The sequence below is a fragment of the Crocodylus porosus genome, unplaced genomic scaffold (genome assembly GCF_001723895.1).
Source record: "Crocodylus porosus isolate Cpor-Errol unplaced genomic scaffold, CroPor_comp1, whole genome shotgun sequence".
NCBI lineage: Eukaryota > Metazoa > Chordata > Crocodylia > Crocodylidae > Crocodylus > Crocodylus porosus.
The window spans coordinates 127,682,894-127,704,645 of NW_017728906.1; the positions used below are offsets into that span (position 1 = coordinate 127,682,894).

A 21,752-nucleotide genomic window follows, 5' to 3' on the forward strand; every position below is an offset into this window, starting at 1 on the left:
GTCTGACTTGCCTGATGCAGGATATTTTGCCAAACATAATAAAGATCTGTATTATGCAGTAGCATATACATAAATAATTATTGAATTGGGAAGGGAGAGGCCATGACTACACAAGATAGCGACACATCAACATATGGTGCTTCTTACTGACAACAAGAAACAGGTCCTTAATAGCACACAATAACACATCCCTTTTGGAGGAAAATTTTCATTCGGTTGAGTGTGAAATCATGGAATGCAGACCAATCAGCACTGCCACAAGTTGTTATGTTATGCTCAGTAAGATTATTTTCAATATGAATAGTCTTGTAACTGATTCATAGATGTTAGGGGCTGGAAGGGACATCTTAATTATATAATAATAAAATAACATTTTATTGGAATGTTAAAATAAAACAATGGAATGTTATAAAACTTGTACAGAGAAAAATGTCATGACAGAGTATATATTTTTATATGAAAATCCGTCGGCAAAAACGAGAGTTGCCACCTGTCCTGATCTGGAAAAACATTGCTGAATGACTGCTGCATCATCTCATCACAGTGCAGTGCCAGCACTCCCCAGTGCCACACTGTGGCCATGTGAAAAAGCTGGTCTGCAGGATGGGGTTCAATGATACCATACTAAGTGGCACAGATTTTTTTGTGGTATCTTTTTACTGGATCAGCTGGATAGTTGGGAGAGCTGTCGGACAAGATTTGGGGCATGAAGTGCCCTTCCTTGGACCCGAGACATGAGGTGCTTGATGTTGAGAAACTTGTTCAACATCTTTCCCAGCTATACAGTTGGTCCAATGAAAGATATCACCAGAATAAAATCAAATCAAATCAATCTTTGCCTTTCAGACAATCCCATCACAACCACAACACTCCAGCTGTATCCTACAGAGTGTGACATCTGCTAACTGTGGGTCATTTGATTCAATGCCTTGTAGGGAGGGCACTTTCAGGCTTTAACAAGTTTAAGTGTTATGAAGGTACTTTGGGTAGATGCCATGCCTTTTATTAGACCTACTAAATCTAATAAAAGATACCACATCTACTCAAAGCACCTTGCCTGCCTATGTCCTTAGAGCAACACAGCTACAACCATCTCTGCAAGGTTTATTAACAGTTTCATTAGCCTTAAGGTGGGAGTGGAAGAAAAACCCTGATGACTTGACAGAGCAAACACACTGTGGAAGGAAGCAGGGAGAGCCGCCCTTGTGACACCCCAGGCCCATCACTAGCGAGGCCAGAATAACGCGTCTCAGCATCACCTACCAGGGCACTAGCCTGGCGGAAGAAGGACAGGAAGGGAAGGAAAGAAACCTGGCCCTCGCCCTCCTTCTCCTTGCCCTTCTTCCAGTGAACTCCGGATTGAGCAACCAATGAAAGCTTGGGGCGGGCCAGAGCAATAGCTTCGCATCCAATAAGCGTGAAGCGCGGCGGAAGCCAAGAGGAGGCATGAGGGGGTGGGGCTGGTAGTGCTGGCTAACGAGGGTGGCTGCTGCTGGGAGCGGAAGCGCCGGGGGGAGATGGCTTCGGCGGTGCTCGCCAAGGCCCTGGAGCCTTTCGGTGACTTCGGGCGGGCGGGGGCTTGCTTACGGTGTCCGTCCTGGGGCGGGGGGCGTGTGTCCCTTCGTCCCCGGGTAGAGCAGAGGGGGGGTGTGCGCGTGCGTGCTTCCGTCCGTCCCGTGGAAGAAGGGTGCGTGTCCACTCGTCCTGTCCCAGGGTGTTTGTCCATGCCCTCCGGGGCGAGGGGAGGGCGTATTCCCGCCTGTCCCTCTCAGGGCAGCGTGGGCGTGTGTCTGGGGGGCCCGAACAAGGGCAGAGGGGTTCGGAGTAGGATGTCTTGGGGCAGGTGGGGTGTGGGGAAGGGTATAATGGGGCATGTGGGATGGGGGGCTTTGGGGGTTGAATGTTCCTCCTTTCCTCCCTCCCTCCTTTGGTGCAGGGGTGTTTTGGACATGGAGTGCAGTGTGTGAGCTCCTTGCATTCCCTTCTGTACTTAAAGCCAAGATATTCTGGTTCCTTCCAATGGCACCTTCCTGGGGTGTCCTTTGTCAAGTATATCAAGTCCTCCTACTCTTGTGGCACCTTTCCGCGGGGATCCTGATAAGAGCCCTAAAGACCGCTGAAGCTGGCAGCTTGGGGGCACAGCATCCATCGGGGGATCTCCATCCTCTGAAGTTTCTAGCTCCAGAGCCATCTTTCTTGTGACGGGTGTGAGGAGACGTGTACATCTGTGTGTCCTGTGCGTAACAGCTTTTTGGGCTTGATGCAGAAGTGGACCATGAGATGATAATTGGTCGAAAAGGATTGGTCCCTTTTGGCTTGGAAAATCTTCGATCATGCCATTCAATTCTTGCTCAGAAAGCTGGAATTGGGTTACTTCAAGTGTCTTGTCTTGTTTTGGGGCACAACATGTGTGCATGAAATGTACCTATTCCCTCCCTTTTTTATACTCTTCTCCTTCAGTATATTTGTGTATAATAGTTTAGCAGACTGGCTGCTTGGACATTGTCACAGCGGATCAATTCTTTAGGCCTGTCAGAGCAGTGCCTTGTTATAGAGACGATGAGGTTGAAACCTTGCTTGAAGTTTTTTTTGTTTTTAGTGGCGTTTTTTGTTTCTTGTGGAGGAGCATTAACTGACTAATATTGATTGATTGATTGATTTTATTATTCTTATTTTTAGATTTTGGCAATACAGCTGATACCATTAGATCAATACCACAAGACCTATTTGCAGAGCTAGTAAGTAATGTTTCTATCACTCGTTACCATGACTGCATCTGTTGTAAAGTTAAAGTGGGTTATGATGGAAACTCGTGCCAGCAGAGATACCATTACAGGGGAGTGCCCTGAACTTCTGCTTAAGTGGACTAAACCTTTTCTTCAGTCAGGCTGAGTCCATTTAATGTTAATATTGCTATGGCTTTTTCTTGAATGGGGCATGCAGGGGCAGCTAGCTTGAAAAACCGTTGGCTTCTTATTGGTTTTATCTATGACATCTCTTACCTCTAGGAAAACTTATGTACCCTTATGGCTGTCAGTTGGAAATTACACTAACAGAAGGCAGACCAGTAATTTGACTATATGTTCTTTTGCAATTTTGGTGGTATTTGTGTCATTTTAGCAGTAACCTCTTACTTTATATAGTCACCTCATCTCATTTAGTATACTCCATATATAACAGTTTAGTAGACTGCTTGCTTGTTCACTGTCACAGCTGACCAATATTTTAGGGAATCAAAGTGCTGAAATCTGGCTTTAGTTGCCTGCTCAGATGAAGATTGTTAATATGTTATTTTTTAAGTAACTATACTTGTCCTTGACTGCTGTTCACTTAACTCTTTGTTTCTTTGTAGTGTGAGCAGATTATTCAGCATCTTTGTGGTAAGATCCCAGGTGTGAATACAGTAGAACTATGTCAGGTGAGTTCCAGCACTAATGGCTGGTCATAGCCACTACACCAGTTTACATTAGGGTATACAATTTGTGCAGTGAACTGTAAAATGTGCTTTAAAGAATTGCTGTTTTGTAACTATTTTCTCATTCTTTTTACTAGAGATTTAGAACAGCTGGGATTGAACTGAATGTTGGTGACTTGGCAAAGGTAGTTAATGTTGTTTCCTTTTTATTCAGGTGAGTAAAAATCATGTCTCTGCCCTCTTCCAATCTCTCTCTCCTCTTTTTTTTTTTTTTTAAGGTTGAGGGGTATAATATATAGTGAGTTAAGTTTGTGAGCTCTTTTGATTCCCTCATGTCTGTAAAACCAGGATATTCTGGCTCCTTTCAACCTTCAATTTTCCTTTATTTTTTTAATTAAACCATAAATCTGAATTGAGTAACTTTTTCACTTCAGCTAGTCTGTCTATAAAAATGTGGTGAATGTAGAAAGGAAGTCTTAATTGCTCCTTTTTGAGACTTTGTTTGCAAGTTTATAGCACTGTTTCACTTGACTACCTAAGATGTCAAAATGGAAGTTGTTAATGGAAACCTTTTTAGAAATAATAGAAAATTAGGGTTGGAAGGGACCTCAGAAGGGTTGGAAGTATAACCTCCCCTGCTCAAAGCAGGGCCATCCCCAACTAAATCATCCCAGCCAAAGCTGTGTTTTCTCTAAGGCTGGAGCTCCCACCACCTATCTGGGTAACCTGTTCCAGTGTTTTACTCGCCTCCTAGTGAGAAAATTCATCCTAATATTTAACCTAAATTTCCCTTGCTGCAACCTGAGACCTTAGCTCCTTGTTCCATCTGCCACCACTGAGAGCAGTCTAACTCTGTCCTTTTTTTAACCCCCCTTCAGGTAGTTGAAGGCTGCTATTAAATACTCCCTCAGTCTTCTCTTTTCTAGACTAAATAAGCCCAGTTCCCTCAGCCTGTCCTCAGAAGTCATGTCCCCCAGCTCCCTCACCATTTTTGTTGCCTCCATGGACTCTCCAATTTGTCTACATCCTTTCTGTAGTAGGGGTCCTAAAACTGAACAAATTACTCCCAGATGTGGCCTCACCAGTGATGAATAGAGGGGAATAATCAGTTCCATGGACCTACTAGCAACACTCCTACCAATGCAGCCCAGTATGCCATTAGCCTTCATGGCAACAAGGGCACGCTGCTGGTTCATATTATTGTCCACTGTAACCACTGGGTCCTTTTCTGAAGAGCTGCTGCCCAGCCTGTACTAGTGCATGGAATTGTTCCATCCTAAGTGCAGGACTTTGCACTTGTCCTTCTTGAACCTCATGAGATTTCTTTTGGCTCAATCCTCCAATTTATCTAGGTCACTCTGAATCTTAGCCTTACCCGCCAGCATATATACTACTCCCCTCAGCTTGGTGTCATCTACGAACTTGCTGAAGGTTCACTCTATGCCATTTTCCAGGTTGTTGATGAAGACCTTGAACAAAACCAGCCCCAGGACCAACCTTGGGGCTCTCCACTTGATACCAGCTGCAAACTAGACATTGAGCCATTGATCACTAATCTCTGAGCCTGGTGGTTCAGCCAGTTTTCTATCCACCTTGCAGTCCATTCATCCAACCTGTGCTTCCTTAGCTTGCCTGTGAGAATCCTTGCTAAAATCAAGGTACATCACATCCGCTAGTCTCCCCACATCCACAGAGCTAGTCACTTTGTTATAGAAGACATCAGATTGGTCAGGTATGACTTCCTCTGGTGAATCCATGCTGACTGTTTGTTCCTAATCACCTTTTTCTCCTCCAAATGCTTAGAAATGGATTCCTTGGGGATCTGCTCCATGATTTATTGTTTGAGATCATGGAAGAGGGCTGGCATGACTAATACCTAATAACTAATATATTGTTGGGTTTTTTTCTTTTGTAGGATTGTCTTGTTGCGGGGTTTGTGTACCTTGTTTTTCTCTCTTGCTCTGAATTTACTACATCTTTACTTGGGCATGTTATTTTATTTGACTCGGGTGAATTTTTAAACTAAGAACTCTTTGGGTCACTGCCTTCTATTTCTTAAACGGTCATAAATAAGACTATGATACCCAGTATTTATTATGCTGTTTGTGTGCATGCACACATACAGAGTGTTCAATAACCTTTTTTTTAAGGTGCCATAGCTTAAAGGTTTCCATTAGCATTGTAGTTTCCTATGTGCTATACACAGCCAGAAAAACAGTGTCTCTGTCTGAATCTTGGGGAAACTAGGCATGTGCATTAGAGAACAAGATATGATCCTACTTGTTTGTATAAATATAAAATGTCCTAATGTAAGGGGTTTTTGGGGGGTGGGGGTAAATAAAAAAAAAAAAAAAATTATTACAATATAGCTAGCAAAATACAAACTATAGATGGAGAGAGATGGTGGAAATCCTTTTGCCCATCTGGAGTGAGAGACCAATCTCTTAATTTCTGAAACACAAAATTTTGATGTCTGTCTTTTGGATCTGTTTACAGCACAGCCGCCAAAAACAATGTCTCTGCAGAAGAACTCTCTGCCAACCTGAGCAGTACGGTCAATGTGCTGCCAAAACATGCAATTCAGGTCATTCGCCACATATGGAATGAGCAGGGTAAATCTATCAGTGTGTCAGAGGAAGCTAGAAATATGGCGACAGTGGGGCAGGTAATTAACTTAAAACTTTTGATTAACGTGAGCAGCATCTTAAATCAATTTTAAAATTACATTATGATTGATTTTAAATGTAGAAAAATCAGAAAGTCATCTTCTTTTTAGTAGATCAAGGTGAGTACCTAAGCATACCTTCCAAAATAAAAAAGGGTCCCACAATTGTCTACCTCTGGAGTAACTTACAAGCGATGAAGATGACAAATTCAGCAATAGCAAAAAGACCTAATGCGGGAATCCGTTCTGGATCTTGTTTTCTGCTTTGTTTACCTAAGCATCTTTATTGAGCAAAAACAGCTGGCACATTCTGCTGGCAGCAGAAATTTTTTATTTTTTCTGCCTGTGTCCAAACCAAACAGATAAGGCATGGTTTGCCCCATTAAGGACTTAATCCCTGGTTTTAAAAGTGGAAGCTAGGATTGAATGCCCTTTAGTCATGTATATCTGCTAAAGATCATGCTACTAATTATTTCTTTGTTGCTGAACATGGCAGCCCAAGTATGTTTTTTTAACACTGTTTTTCATTGTGAATAATAATATCAGTAAGACTTCAGTTCTTAGTAGTATGGTGAAGTTTTCAAAACTGACAAACCATAATCACAGTTACTCTGTTTTCACAGTAATTATTTAACCACTTTTAGCTTAAATAGTTGAAATTTGACATCTATTGAGTTTACATTTCTCTGAGGGAATCCTTTATTTATTTATTTATTTATTTATTTATTTAAAATTGTAATTTAGACATTCTTCAGTACTTGCAACTAGTAAACCAGGGAAAAAAATGTTGTCTGGACAAGTGAAATTTAATGCCTGGCTACTGATCTATATTTAAATCCTTGTGGATCCCCAGATCCTTCCTGTAGTCTAAAATGAAATGCACTTGCCAATATTACAAAATAGAAAAGCAAATGGCTAATTCAGTACTGACCTGCTGAATTCCTCCTCTGCCTCTTGTTAAGCAGTAGTGTTTACATTGTACCTTAAGACTACGTACTTATGGTTATGAAGTACTCTGAAACAAAAATTTTGGACGAGTGTTTGTGTTTTTCCAGTTCCTTTTATTTAGGGGTTTGGAAGTAAAGAAGATTTTCTGATTTAGAGCTTCATGAAGATGGTGGCCTTGTGAAAGTTCTCCTGGATTCTTCTCCTCAGGAGTTGTACTTAGTTTGTGGGTGTTTTGGGGTTATCTTTCAAAAGACAATCCACAGAATTTCACTTAACTATTTTGCAAGTGTTTTTGGGTTTTTTGTTTTTTGTTTTTTGTTTTTTTTTGCCGTGCTAAAACTTACCTTTCGTGTCTCTTCTTTGCTATTTTAGCTGTTCTTGTATAACAACTCTCCATTTAGATATAGAGGGGCTGCTAATTAAGGTCAGATAACAGGGGTGTGCAAAGCTTCGGTTGCTGATTCAGTTCAGAGAAGATTCAGAGGCTGAATCACTGAATCCAAATTGAATCGGGAGACCAAAAAAAGCCTCTGAATTGATTCTTTCATGGGAACAGGAACTGAGCACTTCCAATTGCAGTGCTCTGGAGGAGAGACATCAAAACAGCACGTAATTCTCTGTCCCTTTTGTGAGCTGTTTGTGCCTGAGCACCGGGAAGGCTCCCTGCTGCAGGGTACCTTCCCTGCTAGTTTCATCCCACTGCGCCTTAATACACACAAAGTCACACGTCACAAGTTTTTTGAGATGCAGTTTCCTAGAAACCCCTGCACCTATCTCCTTGACACTTGGCAGGCTTCATGGCCTCATCAGGGGCTACTACCCCTACTGTTTTCATCCAAATCTGCAAAAAAAAAAAAAAAAAAAATGACACGGGTATTTCAGTGATTCTCTGTTATAGTCTATGGCCAAATCTCTCTGAATCAGCATTGAATCTTCCAAAGCCAATCTGGCCAAATTGATTCATACAGTGGGCCAAATCAAATTACTGTCCTCCGAATCGGCCAAGTCTACATCTTAATGGAATATTTCCCTAGTCGCACAGGCCTAGCAGATGATTATAGTGTGATTCAGTAAAGGAACTAGTAGTGGGCGAGAGGGGTACCCACTCTGGTCATCAAGTTAGGAGGGACACCAGAATCATGCCCCCACCCCACAAAAGTCTGCACCATAGCAGCATACCCATACCAGGAACTTCAAAACAGTCCCCAGCTGCTGCTGCTTTTAAGAGCAATAACTGAGGTGAGTAGAGCTTACACAGCAATGGGAGCAGCAGCTCAGGTTTTGATTGTGTAGGAGTTCCTGGCATAAGTAAGGTTTTTGCGTGCCGTGCTCTTGGAACCTGTACAAACCTCTGCCGATCCCCCACTTCTGCAGGGTTTGCCTCGGGTGCCAACTCTTGTTTTGCCATGGGCATAATTGATTAGAAAGCTAAATGCTACATGTTAGAGACCTCGAGAAAATGAAGCTCATGTTTCTGCTTCTCTTAAAAAATAATAGCTTTTGCATACAATGTATTCCCTTATAATTGAGGTAAGTTTTTACTTGATTGGCACTTATTATGGGAATTGTTGGCTTGATCTTTACACCATGTACCCTCCCTCTCTGCAAGCAAAAAAAAAAGAGAAAAGAAAAGAAAAGGAGACCTGTAGAGTTCTGTATTGAAACCAGAATATATTGCATAACATCTGCTTTTGTCTTTCTGTTTTTCTTGGTGGGATATAGTGCAGGCTCTAGCTATTCTGTTAAACTAATGTATTGCTGCTGATAGTATAGTGACAGTGGAATAGATTGGAAACTCGTGTTTTAAAATCGGTTCTGTTTTTTGTTTTTTTTTCTTCAGCTTATAGATATTCAGTGGAAATTGGGAATGGCAGTGAGCTCTGACAGCTGCAGGTCTCTTAAATACCCTTATGTTACAATGACACTAAAAGTGGCAGAGCCTTCTGGCCAGATAACAAGCAAGTCTTTTGAAATGACAATGCCACAGTTCCAGGTTTGTATTCTAGTTTCATAGAAGTGGGTCTCTTAAGAATATTTTGCTTAATAGAAATTGCAGTTAGGGAAATGTGCTTTTATTTTACTAATCTTCAAATTGGAAGAGGATGATTTGAATAACCACTTCTCCATACTTTTCTGACTAAAAATCAGTTGGCTTAAGATGTGGAACTTAATTACTCCTTTTTTGGAACTCTGGCCTATGAATTCCAAGCTAAAAAGTGATTTATCCCAAAGTAAACCACCTCCTGACAGTGAAGCAAAGAAACTTGTCCAAAATCACCCAGAAAATGGCTGGCTGAAGTGGGTGTAGAACCAAGTTCTTTGGAGTGTCAGTCAAGTGCTCTGATCATACTGCTTCCTTTGTTTGCTGTTGGTTCAGCCAAGTTTCTAGTATGTAAACAGTGATTTAGAAAGGTAATTATATAGTCCTGCGTATCTAACTCCTAGGAGGTGTAAAAATAACACTTATCACCTAAGCACCAAGTCGTCATGTCAGTTAATAGTGAAAACTAACATTTGTGCTAGCTAAAGAAGAAACCTAGAAAATAAGAGTGACCACAGCTTCACACATACCCCAAACAAATAAACTGAGACACCCCATTTCTTTTATTTTTTAAGTGGTTAGGCCACAAAAATTGCGTTGTTGTGGAGATGTGAGGGAGGGATGTTTTAAAGCTGCTACTACAATAACTGGAAGTCAAGAGGAAGTCTTCTCTTCTGTGTAATTACTTAACAACAGCATGTGTGTGGCTGATTTTTATTGTGTTCTGCATAGTTAAGTAGTAGCAGTCACATTCTTTTCTTGGTTGTGTGGGTCTTCTACGCAATCTCCAGAGCATAGAGTAATCTGGCTGGGGAAAAAAAGATCAAGGAGGCTTGGAACAGATGTAATAACTTTCCTTTGTTTAAAATGGGTCTTCACAGTGATTACTCTTCTACAGGTTCAAAAATGTAGACCCTTTATCTGGGATATCGTACACTGCCTTCTGTGGCACGTGTGGCCCTATTTGTAATGGCCATTAAAACAGTGGTATTCAAACTTTTTGAGCTGAGCCCCCACTTTGAACAATTGTATTTTTGTTCCCCTTATCCCAGAGGAGCAGTGCAGCCAGGCACAGGGCATCCCATATCCTAGCAGTCGGCTTGGCTTGGCTTGGTGGGGCGGGCTGCACCCCCCATAGCTCCTGTGCCTCTTGCCTTAGCCCCACTGTGGCTCTGTGCTGCGTGCCCACTGTGCTGGGCTTCCAGAGGTGTAGTAGACCCCTGGCGGAGCCTGCTTTGGTCTCCCTGCCCTCGCATCCCCCCCCCCCCCCAAGGCTGCAGTGGTGTTGGCTCCTTGCAGACTTTTGGCCCACACCCCTCTTTTGGTTACATCCCCACCCACAACATTCCTTCATGCCCCCCAAGGGGGCTCTCCCCACATTTTGAAAACCTTTAAAGGGATATTTGTATCCTGGTTTCCTAGTCTGTAGCAATACTGATATTGGTAGACTTTCGGAAATGTTCTGTGGGTGTGGAGTACCCCACTGTTGCCATTACTCTTTGTGTGGTCATACCATGCCAGTTGCGTAATGGGGGCAGGGGTGATAATAGAGGCAACCATCCCAGGTGCCCACTTGGGGGCCAAAAAGGCAGTTGCAAACTGGAAGTTGCCGCTTCCTCTTTGCCTCAGGAACTATGACATATGCTGCTGTACCATTCCTACATACCAGTCCAGTGATACTGTTTACTTTGATCATCAGCAGCTGTCTTTTGGTCTCTAATCATTTTGCCCACCTGTGAATTTTTAGTGTTTTGCTTCTCTGACTCTAAGGCCCATTGCAGTATACCCCTCCAGTTAATTGTGTCTTGAAGTGTAACCTGGCAACACATTCAAGTGATTAATAGCACAGTAAAAAGAGGAAACCAGCCAGAAAGTTATTACATACAATGTATCGCATATTACATACAACTTTATCACCAGTTGATATCATGCCTTAACCTAAATGTGGCTAGTGGTATCTCTGTGGCCAACAGTCAGCTGACTGTCCTTGTGCTCTGGACTGCACTGGGCATCCCATGTGCAGTCCCCATCCTGCTGATGATCAGCTGATTGGGAGCGCTCTGTGATAAGCCACAGAGCACTCCCAATCTACCAATCATCAGCTGGCTCCAGAGACTGCACAGAGGCTCAAACTGGCCTGCAGGTCCTAGGAGCCAGTCATTAATTAGCTATGTGTGAGGTGCGTTACCAGCACAGGGGGAACTCAGGATAACAATGCTGGACTCTTCCTACAGTAGCCAATAGGATTCCCAATCCCAAAATTACATCTTCTGCCATGAATCTTGCACATGATTAGAGGTCTGGAGAGCAGGTCATATGAGGAGAGACTGAAAGACATGGGACCATTTAGCCTGAAGGAAAAAACTTAGAGGGGACTTGGTGTACTTATAGACTGCCACCCCTTATATACATCAGGGCCTGGGGGAGCACTTGTTCACCAAGGCACCCCAGGGGAAGACAAGAACCAATGGCTAGAGGCTGTTTGCAGATCACTTCGGATTAGATATAAGGAGAAACTTCTTTACGATTCGAGGACCATGGATCTGGAACCGATTTCCCTCCAAGGTGGAACAATTGCCTACGCTGGAGATCTATATTAAAAAAAAAAAAAAAATCTTGATGTGCACCTTGCTGGAGTCATCTGACCCCAGCAGTCTTACCTGCCCAAGTGCAGGGGGGCTGGACCTGATGAAGTCCCTTCCTGTCCCTAACATCTATGAATCAACATATGTGAATCTATGAATGTGTGGCATGGCAGGAGGCGTGATTGTTGGGATCGCAGATTGGATCCCATTGTGCCTTCAGATGAACATTTGTCAGTGACGTAGTGATGTAATGAGGCTAATGAACATTTTATTTTGAAACTAGGCTTCTATATGCCCAAAGGTAGATTCTTTACTGAAAAAAACAGAAAAGCATAAGGTAACTACTGTTTTTTCTGAAATGTTAGAATAGGGGGTGGGCAATTCCTTTGGGTGGTGGGCCACTTACCAAGTTTTGGCAAGCTGTTGAGATCTTCATGGTTAACCCTGTCCCTTGACAGATACCCTGCCCCCTGGTTGCCATCTTGGGACTGAAAGTCTCACCCCCTAACTCCTGACCTTTGCCACCAGAAGTCCTTCCCCTTGCCCCTGAAAATACTCCTTTCAGCAAGGGATTTTGCTGTCTCGGAACCATAAAAATACCAAATTTATATTCTAAAAAGCAAATGTCTAAAACATTCTTTAATTTGATTTCAAAAAATATTTTTGTCTTGGTTTACATGCGTTTGTGTAGCATATGTGGAAGTGATTGCACAATGGCTTAAAATGAAGTCTTACTCTTACATATTGTGGAGGGGGGTGCATGTGTTGGGTATAGGTGTGTCGGGGGGTGGATAGGTGTTGGGGTGTGGGTGGGTATGGGGTTTGTTGGAGGGGACTGTGTGCGGGAGGGTGGCTGAGGTATGTGAGGCAGTGGGGGTCTGTGTGTATGGCAGTGCGATGAGGGGGTGCATGTGCAAGAGTGAAACACAGTACATGTATAAGGTGGGGCGGGGGGAGGACTTGTGCCACACACACACACCAGCACAGGCCCCGTGCTCCCACCATACAGTCATTAGCCATGTGGTGCCGGAGAAGTGCAGGGGCAGGAAAGCAGGGAAATGGCTGGGGTGGGACAGGGGTGGGCTGCCTGAGTCCTGCTGACTGTTCCCCCTGCCTCCTGTCATCTTTGACAGGCAGCCAGGAGCAGATAAATATTTTCTAAACTTTCTAGGAGCCCCACAGGCTGGATAGAATGGCCTGGCAGGCCAGATTTTGCCCACCCCTGTGTTTTAGAATATGTAAGTTCTCAGTATCTTCTGGAAACCATGTAATGTATCATTGCCTGGTTTAACTACTTCAAGAAATGGACTCTGCATACTAGATGCCCAAAGTGTTTCTACTCCTAGCTTGACATACGTTCATGTACCGCACCTACTGAAAAGTTAGTCTTAAAGCACACTTTCCAACTTTTCAGAACATTTTCTTTTCCTGACAAACCTACACAAATAAGGTATGAGGCCATGTAGCGTTATTAGTGACAGTAACAAAAGGCCGACTAGTACAAAACATGCTGCAAAAGAATGATTATTGCAAAGAACTGGGGGGATGGTTATGGGTAAAAAAAACTCAGACAAGAAGTAGTGTTAACTTGATTATTTAAACTACAGCGCATGTTCTTATGTAGCTAAAATTAACGTTAACTTTTCCTTTTCCAGAATTTTTTCAGGCAGTTCAAAGAAATGGCATCTGTTCTTGAGACAGTTTGAACATAATACTGTTTAAATACTTAGACTTCAAACATGCTTTACCTGATCTAAATAAGCCTTTCTATCCTGCACAAGGAATAAAATGTCCATATGTAAATGAGGTATGTATTCTTATGGTCTCATCAAATAATACTTTCTGATACTATCTTTAAAGAAAGAATAGTCTCAAAGTTGCTTCACTTTCAGACATTTTGGAGAAAAACTAGCAGGAGCCAGCTCTTGGAGGGATGCAGTCTGTATAAAGCAAACTCTGTTAATTTTGGCAGAAGATCATTCTGCACAGCTAGACATGTAATGGTTCAGGTTTTTCCTACAATTCAACAGCGGAAGCTATGCATATAACTACAATGTGGCAACACCCATGAAAATGTTAACTTTGCAGAGATTACTGCTAGAAGTGTAAACCTCAGGTCTACAATTTTCTGTTTTAAAACTGTCATGATGCATTTGGCGTGTACATAGTATCAATTCTGCTGTTAGCTATGCTGAATACATAAAATCAAATACAACAAGCATATTGTTAACCCTAAAGAACAGTTTTGTCACTTAATTAATCTTCCAAATGTGTTCACAGCTGGTTCGCATTCCCCTTCACTAACTGTTGGAGGACATTTGAAAATGTATCAATAAAAGTATTAATATTATTTCTGCATTAAATTTTATATCAGATATTTGCCTTACTTTTATTCTCTGAGCTGGAAAATTTCAGATTTTTTTTTGAAGTTTCAGAATAAAAAATACAACTTTTAATGTGAGCATAACCTAGAAGTGCCACTGCTAAGAGTCTACCAGACCATTTGACCAACGCTATTTTTGTTTTGGTAGCAGGAATACACAGGATTATGCAACTTTCAGAGAATGGGTTTTCTGAGCAGACAGTAAGAAGATTCTGACTTAATTGCCAATTTAATCAAGGGCAAGAATAAATTCAAATTGGATTTATTTTACCCTGTCTTCTCTCTCTTTCTAGGTTGTCATACAATCAGAATAGAACTGATATGGAAGATTAGTAATATCTCAATACATTGAGACCTAATGTAAACCACATACAGTGCACTGCTACATACCATGTAGTATGCTGCTGGTAGTTCTGTTGTATTGGATACCACTGGTGCAGTGGGGTGAGATGCACAAGCTGAAGAATGAATGGATGAAGCTGGCTAAAATTTAGGTTTATTGACGCCCAAGCAATGGTGATGTGTTGGGGAAACTAACTGTGGGGAAGGTGGAGGAAACAGGCCTAAACATCTTTAGCCTCCAGAGTGAGAGGGTGTAGCCATCTTCTTGACTCAGTTTGTCTAAACTACTTTTGTCAATCTTAGAAGCTACTTTTATAAATTTGAGTAATTACACCAACATGTACCTTTCAATGTAGAATCAGCTGGAAGAGTCTGTTTTCTTTCTGACTTTGCTTCCGTCATCTCTGCCTTTTGCGTCAAGACAAGATGGCTGCAAAACACTTCATATGGGCATGCTTTGAACCACTCAGATTCAGAGTAGGACAAAAATGAGTCTTCCTGATTTGAGTATTATGCAGAAGTCCTAGCATTTATTCTCAGAATTGTACTGGATTGCAGATGAATCGCAAGGTACTAAGTCTGACATCCTGACAGGTGGCTTGGGTTTTGTCATATAGCCAAGGAATAGCCTGACTCTGCTTTTGTTGAGGTCAGTAGAAGTTCTTGAGTGTGAAGTCCTTGAGGTGAAAATAAAAGGGAACTACTTGCAGGAATCTGAATGTCTGGCCTCGGGTATATTCTTTACCTTAGTTTGCCAGACCCTTGGTTTCTTAACTTCCTGGGCATACTATAGAGAGGGGCAGGGTAGATTCACATTTTGCAGACTAAATCTGAGATGTTTAAGCTTTGGTACACAGGAAGGTGGTTGACAAAGTATCATGATTATCTGAAAGATCTCTCACTCTATAGAGCACAACAAAAAATAGTTGACTAGAATCTTTTATTTCATTTTAATTTTTGTTTTAAGGGTTTTGGAATGTGCTTGTAGAAGTTCCTTCAGGCTTTCTTGCATAGCTGAAATAGTTATGATGCTGTTGGAACCCAACTGGAGAAAAGAAGTTTTACTTACTAATGCCTCCTCTTCCAGAAATAGTAAACTAGCAGTTCCTTTAAGGTAGAGTAAGAATCCTATTTCCAGTCCTGTTTGTTACATCCCAATGGGGCACATCAGAAGAGCTGATGGTTTCTGAAGTGAAATTTGTCACATTGTGGCAACCTGTAAATGTCCCAAAAATATTTGAGATGTTCCTCTCCTCCAGTGTATTGAAACTGTTCTTGAAGAACTCTGCAGCTTTCCTTATTGGCATGTCTGCCTTGACAGACAGTCTCAGCAAACACCTTTTTGACTTTTAGCCAAAGTTGGCCACTTAAATAAAACAATTATGGTTTGTCTCAGTTCCTGCCACCTGTAGAGATTTCTGCCTTAAGTAATTTAAATATTCATAATTAAAGAAACTTGTAGAAACTAGAAAAAATGTATTTGGCATAATGAAAGAAAAAGGCAATATTATTGTTGTCTAAGTAGAATCTGGGCTTTTACCTTGCCTCTGATATTATTTATCAACTTAATTCTTGATATTCACAATATTGAAGTTATTAAAGGTTTGGGTAATCCAGTATACTCTGTGTTTCTGTTTTTTAGTGTTGGTTTAAATACTGAGTGAGTGAAAGGTTGTCTTGACACCTGAGATCATGGATGCTGCAGAAGGGGGCAAATGTAACCTTTTAACAAAACACTCCTATGTTCAATCAGGCAGAGCTTTAGCCACAAGTGTCTTCCCTGAAATAGGGGAAACTGAAGAATTTAAAACTAAAATACTAGGAGGAGTACATGAAAGAAGTAAGGAGTAAGTATTCTGGAAATCCTCTCTGTGAGATGAGAAAAGAAGGCATAGGAGATCTAAGTCAACAGGGTTGCTACGTCAAGAAAAGCAACTGTATTTTGTGATTCAAGTACTGTAAAGAATACAAGAACTTGCACAACTCTTGTCTGTTTAATGTTTGGAGAGGAAGGGAAAGGTCTTGTGCGAGAATCAAGAAGCCCAGAAACAGGAGTGGTAAAAGGAATCTGGTCTGGTAGTGTAGGAGGAGAAAGGGGTCTGTTGCCAAGAAAGGGAAGAGTCTCCTGTGTTCAGTGCACAAATACCAGTGCTCAAACTCATTAGCCAAAGAGTAGGAAATACCACAGAAATAGGGGTTACTCCCTTATTTCCCCTTCCCAGTCTCGCATTGTGCCCTCCCTAAATCAGTCTGCTGTCCACTTACCCTCAAGAAGGTTGTAGTTTCATCTTGGTTTTCTCTTCTTATGCAATAAGAGAACAGCTTCTAATCCTTTAGAGAAGGGTACATTGTTATTTTAACTGCTCTAACCTCAGGTACTAGAATTATCTACAAGGGTACCTAACTCATGTTAGGAGATGCAACCTATTTGACTGCAGACAGGGGCCCTGCTTAGGGCAGAGATAAGGAGAGTTTGCAACACAGATGCGATGACCCTAACAACTTCCTGTGATCTGTCCAGCATTCCTCTACAGGTTCGGGGGGTTCCCCTGCCCTTTAACCCTCCTATCAGGTTTCAGACTACATGATCATGCTAGTGTTCTAATCCATTTGAATTAATTTCGGAGGTCATAAGACTTCTAAGTGCTTCCCGGAAAATAAACAAAAGCTCCTTTTAATTTATGATTTTTGCTTCTTGGATATTCAGACTCTTCCCTGTTTCTACCCCCTCACCCTAAACCATTTCATTAATGATAGAAATACCTCATGGATCAGGCTCTTCCTTTGAAAAAACGGATGCCATTTGTTTTCAATCCTGTGTTCACTAGAACTCCCTCTAAAAATAGGCATGCTATTCAATAAGACCCAACATACTGTGTGAACCCTAGACCTGTGAATTTGTGTTCCCTTACTTATCAAAATACAGTTTCTTAAGATTTTGATTCCTGCTTCTCAAAATGTTTCCCCATCATTATATTTTAAAAGAAAATAATTCTTTGTATTTTAGTTTGTGGGTTTTGTTTTTTTTTCTTTGTATAACTAGTTTATTGTGCCTGCCTATAGCTAGGGACAGGCATTCAGAAAGCTGGAGCCTGAATTAGTTCAGCCTTTGCAGGTTAGTCTAACCCAGGGTGAGCAAAATGCAGCCTATGGGCCAGATGGGACCTACCAGATCATCCTATCGGGCTTGTGAAGCCCTTAAACATTTAGAAAATAAATATTTATCTGCCCCTGGCTGCCTGTCATGCAGCCCTCGATGGCTTGCCAAAAGTCAGTAAGCAGCCCTCTGCCCAAAATAATTGCCTACCCCTGGAACCTGGCTAGGCTGAATCAGTTTGTAGCTTCACAGACATGCAAGTACATGCCTGCAGTTGCTCAGGCCAGGAGCCAGGGCTGCTAGAGTGACCGTTGGCTACAGAAAAGTTGTGCTGCAGGGTGGCCAGTTGGCTGAACCAGCCAGAGCAGGGTTTCATTCCCCTCTCCCTGTCCCACCAGCAGGGACCTGAGCTTGGTCTGCTGGGTGCCCCTTCCTTGCTGCTGCAGTCACGGGCCAATGTGGCTTCTGATGCAGAGGGGCAGGGAGGGGGTTTATTCTGTCCTCCACCCCTACTGCCCCGGGAGATTGCAGTTGGGTCTGCTCGACCTGACCACCACTGAGTGGCAGAATGAGCCCCCTCCTGTCCCTTCCACTGGATGCCAGAGAGAGGGGGAATAACCCTGGTCTCTGTCTACCCAAAGGGCCCTGCCAGCTTGTGTTTGGCCTAGAGGTGTGGGTTGGCTGGGAAGCAGGCTTCCTGGGCCAGCTCAGAGGTGATGGTAGACCCCAAGTCGGCTGTGTCCTATGCCCTGTGGAGCTCCCAGGGCTGCAGCCTAACTAGCAGCTGTGGGCTGGACGTGGTGCGGGGCTGTTCTACTCCCTCATCTGCAGCTGCTGCTGTGCTGCTGGGGTGGGGGGCAAGAAGCTTCTGTCCCACACATGGAGCTCTGGCTGCAGCCCCCAGATAGCCTTGGAAGGCAGAACGTGCCCAGGTGGAAGGCTTCAGTCCAGGGGCTGCAGCTAGAGCTCCACATGCAGGGCAAGCTGCAGGGCTGAAGCTCCCCTCTGCCACCTTCAGGAGTGGCAGGAATGGGAGGGGGAGTCATCATGGCAGGCAAAGGGAAGCTGTCTCGGCTTGACAGGGCTTTATCCCCTTGCCTCCAGCTGGAGCTCCTGCCACACCCAGCAATGGCACCTGGGGCTGGAGGAGATCTCTTCAGTCTGGTGGAAAAGCTGGTGGGCCCAGAGCCTGGTAGCACCCACTGTGGCCTCTGAGCCAGCCCGACTAGCAGTCCCTAGCCACGAGCTGGGTTGGGCTGGGCTGCGCTCACTGATGGGGTTCAATGTCCCTGTCACTGAGCCTCAGCTGCCAGGGGTGGCCCTACCCCCATGGCCTGGCCCGGTCAGACTGTGTGCTGCTTTGGCCAGGGCTGAGCAAGGCCAGTCCAGGCTGTGGGAACAGAGTCACCCGCAGCAGCTGTAGCTCTATCACAGCTGCTCCCTGGGCCCTGGCTGAGCCAGGCTGGGGAGTGCCACACAGAGCCCCCCTCTCTGCCCCATGGGGTGGAGGAGGGGGGATGAGTGGGGGGAAAAGTCCCCCTCTGGGGCTGGGTAGTCTTGCAGAGCCCCCTTTCCTGCCCCCTGGCAGGGGAGGGAGAAGGAAGAAGAGCCCCTCACCTGCCAATACTGAACAGAGCTCCCTGCCCTGCTGTGGGAGTGGGGGAAGACAAGTGTGTTTTAATAAGCTGCCTTCCTTTCCAGGTCCACACTTGTCTTGTAGCTTTTTCAGAAATGGATGCTTGATGTCAGGCTCTTCAATCTTTATTTAGGCTTTGCAGCAAGAGGCCTGATTTTTCAAATAATTGAAGTGGCCAGGAGCTCCCAATGATTTCCTTTATTTCATTGGGAGCTGCTGGCTGCTTAACTTCAGTTTGTTTAGAAGTAAAATCTCTCCGTCCTATGTGGAGAGAGGGATATGTATTTTGATTCATATGCTTGTATTTACATGGCATACAAAATAGACATTGGGACTATTTGAAAAGACCTTAAGATTTTCTAAGTATCATCATTTCAGCCGACATTTTTAATTATATGATAATGTTTGCATTGAGACATTGGCAAAAATATCCCTATCTTTTATGGAAGCAGGATGGAGCCTTAATTCAGACAAAATAAAACTTAGCTGTCTGCCTTTAATTTTGGAATAAATTGCTTTACCAGGAGGAAATAAAACATGCAAAAGGCTGAATTGATCTTCTTTCTTAAGATGTCTTTGAATTGGAGCAAATGTGTACTGTCCTAGATGCCTAAGAATGTGTGAACCTTAGTATAAATGTCCAAACTAGGGCTTCTTTGAAACTGTACATTGTCAAACTGGCTTTGGCTAAGAAGTATAAGTACTGATCATGATCACCTCCTGAACTAAGGGCCACTTCTAATATTACCTGTGTAAGGTTGTTTTCCTTCATTCCAGGTAGCCAGGGAGTTAGTGTGGAATGAAGAACATGTTCAGTTGGACATTATCTGTTAGTTACCAAGAACAGTTGGTTATTAGCTTTTGGAAGGTGGCTCTTCCTTTCTTTTAGGCAGATATGGGAGATTTCATAGTTTCATAGTTTCTAGGGTCGGAAGGGACCTGAGTAGATCATCTAGTCCGACCCCCTGCCATGGCCCCAGCAAGGGGTTCATCTAACCTCCTCTTAAAGACCCCCAGGGTAGGAGTCAGCACCGCTTCTCTTGGAAGTTGGTTCCAGATCCTAGCTGGCCTGACAGTGAAGTAGTGCCTCCTGATATCTAGCCTAAATCTACCCTCTGCCAGCTTGTGACTGTTATTCCTGGTCACTCCTGGCAGTGCTCGGGGGAACAGGGACTCCCCCAATGCCTGCTGGTCCCCCCGACTGGTTTGTAACAGGCCACTAGATCCCCCCTCAGCCTTCTCTTTTGGAGGCTGAACAGGTTCAGGTGCTGTAGCCTCTCCTCATAGGGCCTGCCCTGCTGCCCCCTGACCATGTGAGTGGCCCTCCTCTGGACCCTCGCCATGTTGTCCACATCCCTCTTGAAGCGCGGCGCCCAGAATTGGATGCAGTACTCCAGCTGCGGCCTGACCAGTGTCGCATAGAGGGAGAGTATCACTTCCTTGGACCTGCTTGAGATGCATCTGTGGATGCATGACAAGGTATGGTTGGCCTTCCTGATTGCATACCCATACTGCTGGCCCATGTTCATCTTGGAGTCAATGATGACTCCAAGATCCTTTTCCGCCTCCGTGCTGACAAGAAGGGAGTTCCTCAGCCTGTAGGTATGGTGCTGGTTGTTCCTCCTTAGGTGCATCACTTTGCACTTGTCTGTGTTGAATCCCATCCTATTCTTACCCGCCCACCCCTGTAGCCTGTTTAGGTCCGATTGGAGTCTATTCCTCCCTTCCAGCATGCCCACATCCCCCCACATTTTAGTGTCATCAGCAAATTTGAATAGGGTGCTTTTTACTCCCTTGTCCAAGTTGCTGATGAAGATGTTGAACAGTGCGGGCCCAAGGACCAATCCCTGCAGAACCCCACTGCCCACATCCCTCCAAGTCGAAAATGACCCATCCACCACCACTCTCCAGGTGTGGCCCTCCAGCCAGTTGGCGACCCAATTGACTGTGTGGGTGTCAACACCACAATCCCCCAGTTTCTTAATGAGAACAGGGTGAGAGACAGTGTCGAAGGCCTTCCGAAAGTCCAGGAAGACTATGTCCACTGCTACCCCTGCATCTAATGATTTGGTGATCTGATCATAGAAGGCCACCAGGTTGATCTGACAGGATCTGCCGCTAATGAACCCGTGTTGGTTGTCCCTAAGCATGACCTCCCCTGCTGGCCCCTTGTGGATATGTGCCAGAATAATTTTCTCAAACAGCTTGCCTAGGATCGAGGTAAAACTAACTGGCCTATAGTTTCCCGGGTCCTCCTTCTTCCCCTTTTTGAAGATGGGAACCACGTTAACCCTCTTCCAGTCCTCTGGCACCACGCCAGAGCACCACAAATGCTCATAAAGCCGTGCTAGGGGTCCTGCAATGACCTCGGCCAATTCCTTTAGTACTCTAGGGTGGAGATCATCTGGACTGGCTGACATCCAGTCCCACCAGAAGTTCCCTAACTAGTTTCTCACTAACCCTTGGCCTAGGTGCGCCTCTCCTGGGGCCTGAGGGGGACCCAGTGGGGGGGTGACTGTTCCTGTTCCTGCTTAGGAAAATGGAGGCAAAGAAATCATTAAACATATCATCTGGTGTGATGACCAGATTTCCTAACGTGTCCTGCAGGGGCCCCACGTTACCCGGAACCTTCTTTTTACC

At 43.9% G+C, this 21,752-nt stretch overlaps 1 protein-coding gene and 1 long non-coding RNA gene across 3 annotated transcripts in view; one reads left to right on the forward strand and one right to left on the reverse strand.

Annotated features, from left to right (window-relative positions):
• The first annotated feature begins 1,479 nt into the window (after positions 1-1,479).
• Positions 1,480-21,752, forward strand: part of COMMD6 (COMM domain containing 6) — a 24,806-nt gene continuing 4,533 nt past the window's right edge. Inside the window, exons 1-7 of one of the 2 annotated variants that reach the window (XM_019529796.1) lie at positions 1,480-1,557; positions 2,680-2,738; positions 3,353-3,418; positions 3,553-3,629; positions 5,912-6,080; positions 8,869-9,021; positions 13,310-16,251. In XM_019529796.1, the coding sequence (XP_019385341.1) occupies positions 1,518-1,557; positions 2,680-2,738; positions 3,353-3,418; positions 3,553-3,629; positions 5,912-6,080; positions 8,869-9,021; positions 13,310-13,360 (615 nt within the window). In that variant the 5' untranslated portion in view covers positions 1,480-1,517 and the 3' untranslated portion in view covers positions 13,361-16,251. Of the gene's footprint in view, positions 1,558-2,679; positions 2,739-3,352; positions 3,419-3,552; positions 3,630-5,911; positions 6,081-8,868; positions 9,022-13,309; positions 16,252-21,752 lie in introns of those variants that run through there. The other variant, XM_019529795.1, reaches the window with a different exon arrangement.
• The window catches only part of LOC109306439, an 18,169-nt gene continuing 6,058 nt past the window's right edge, over positions 9,642-21,752 (reverse strand). Inside the window, exon 3 of the long non-coding RNA XR_002099992.1 lies at positions 9,642-10,458. This is a non-coding gene — a long non-coding RNA (uncharacterized LOC109306439). The remainder of the gene's footprint in view (positions 10,459-21,752) is intronic.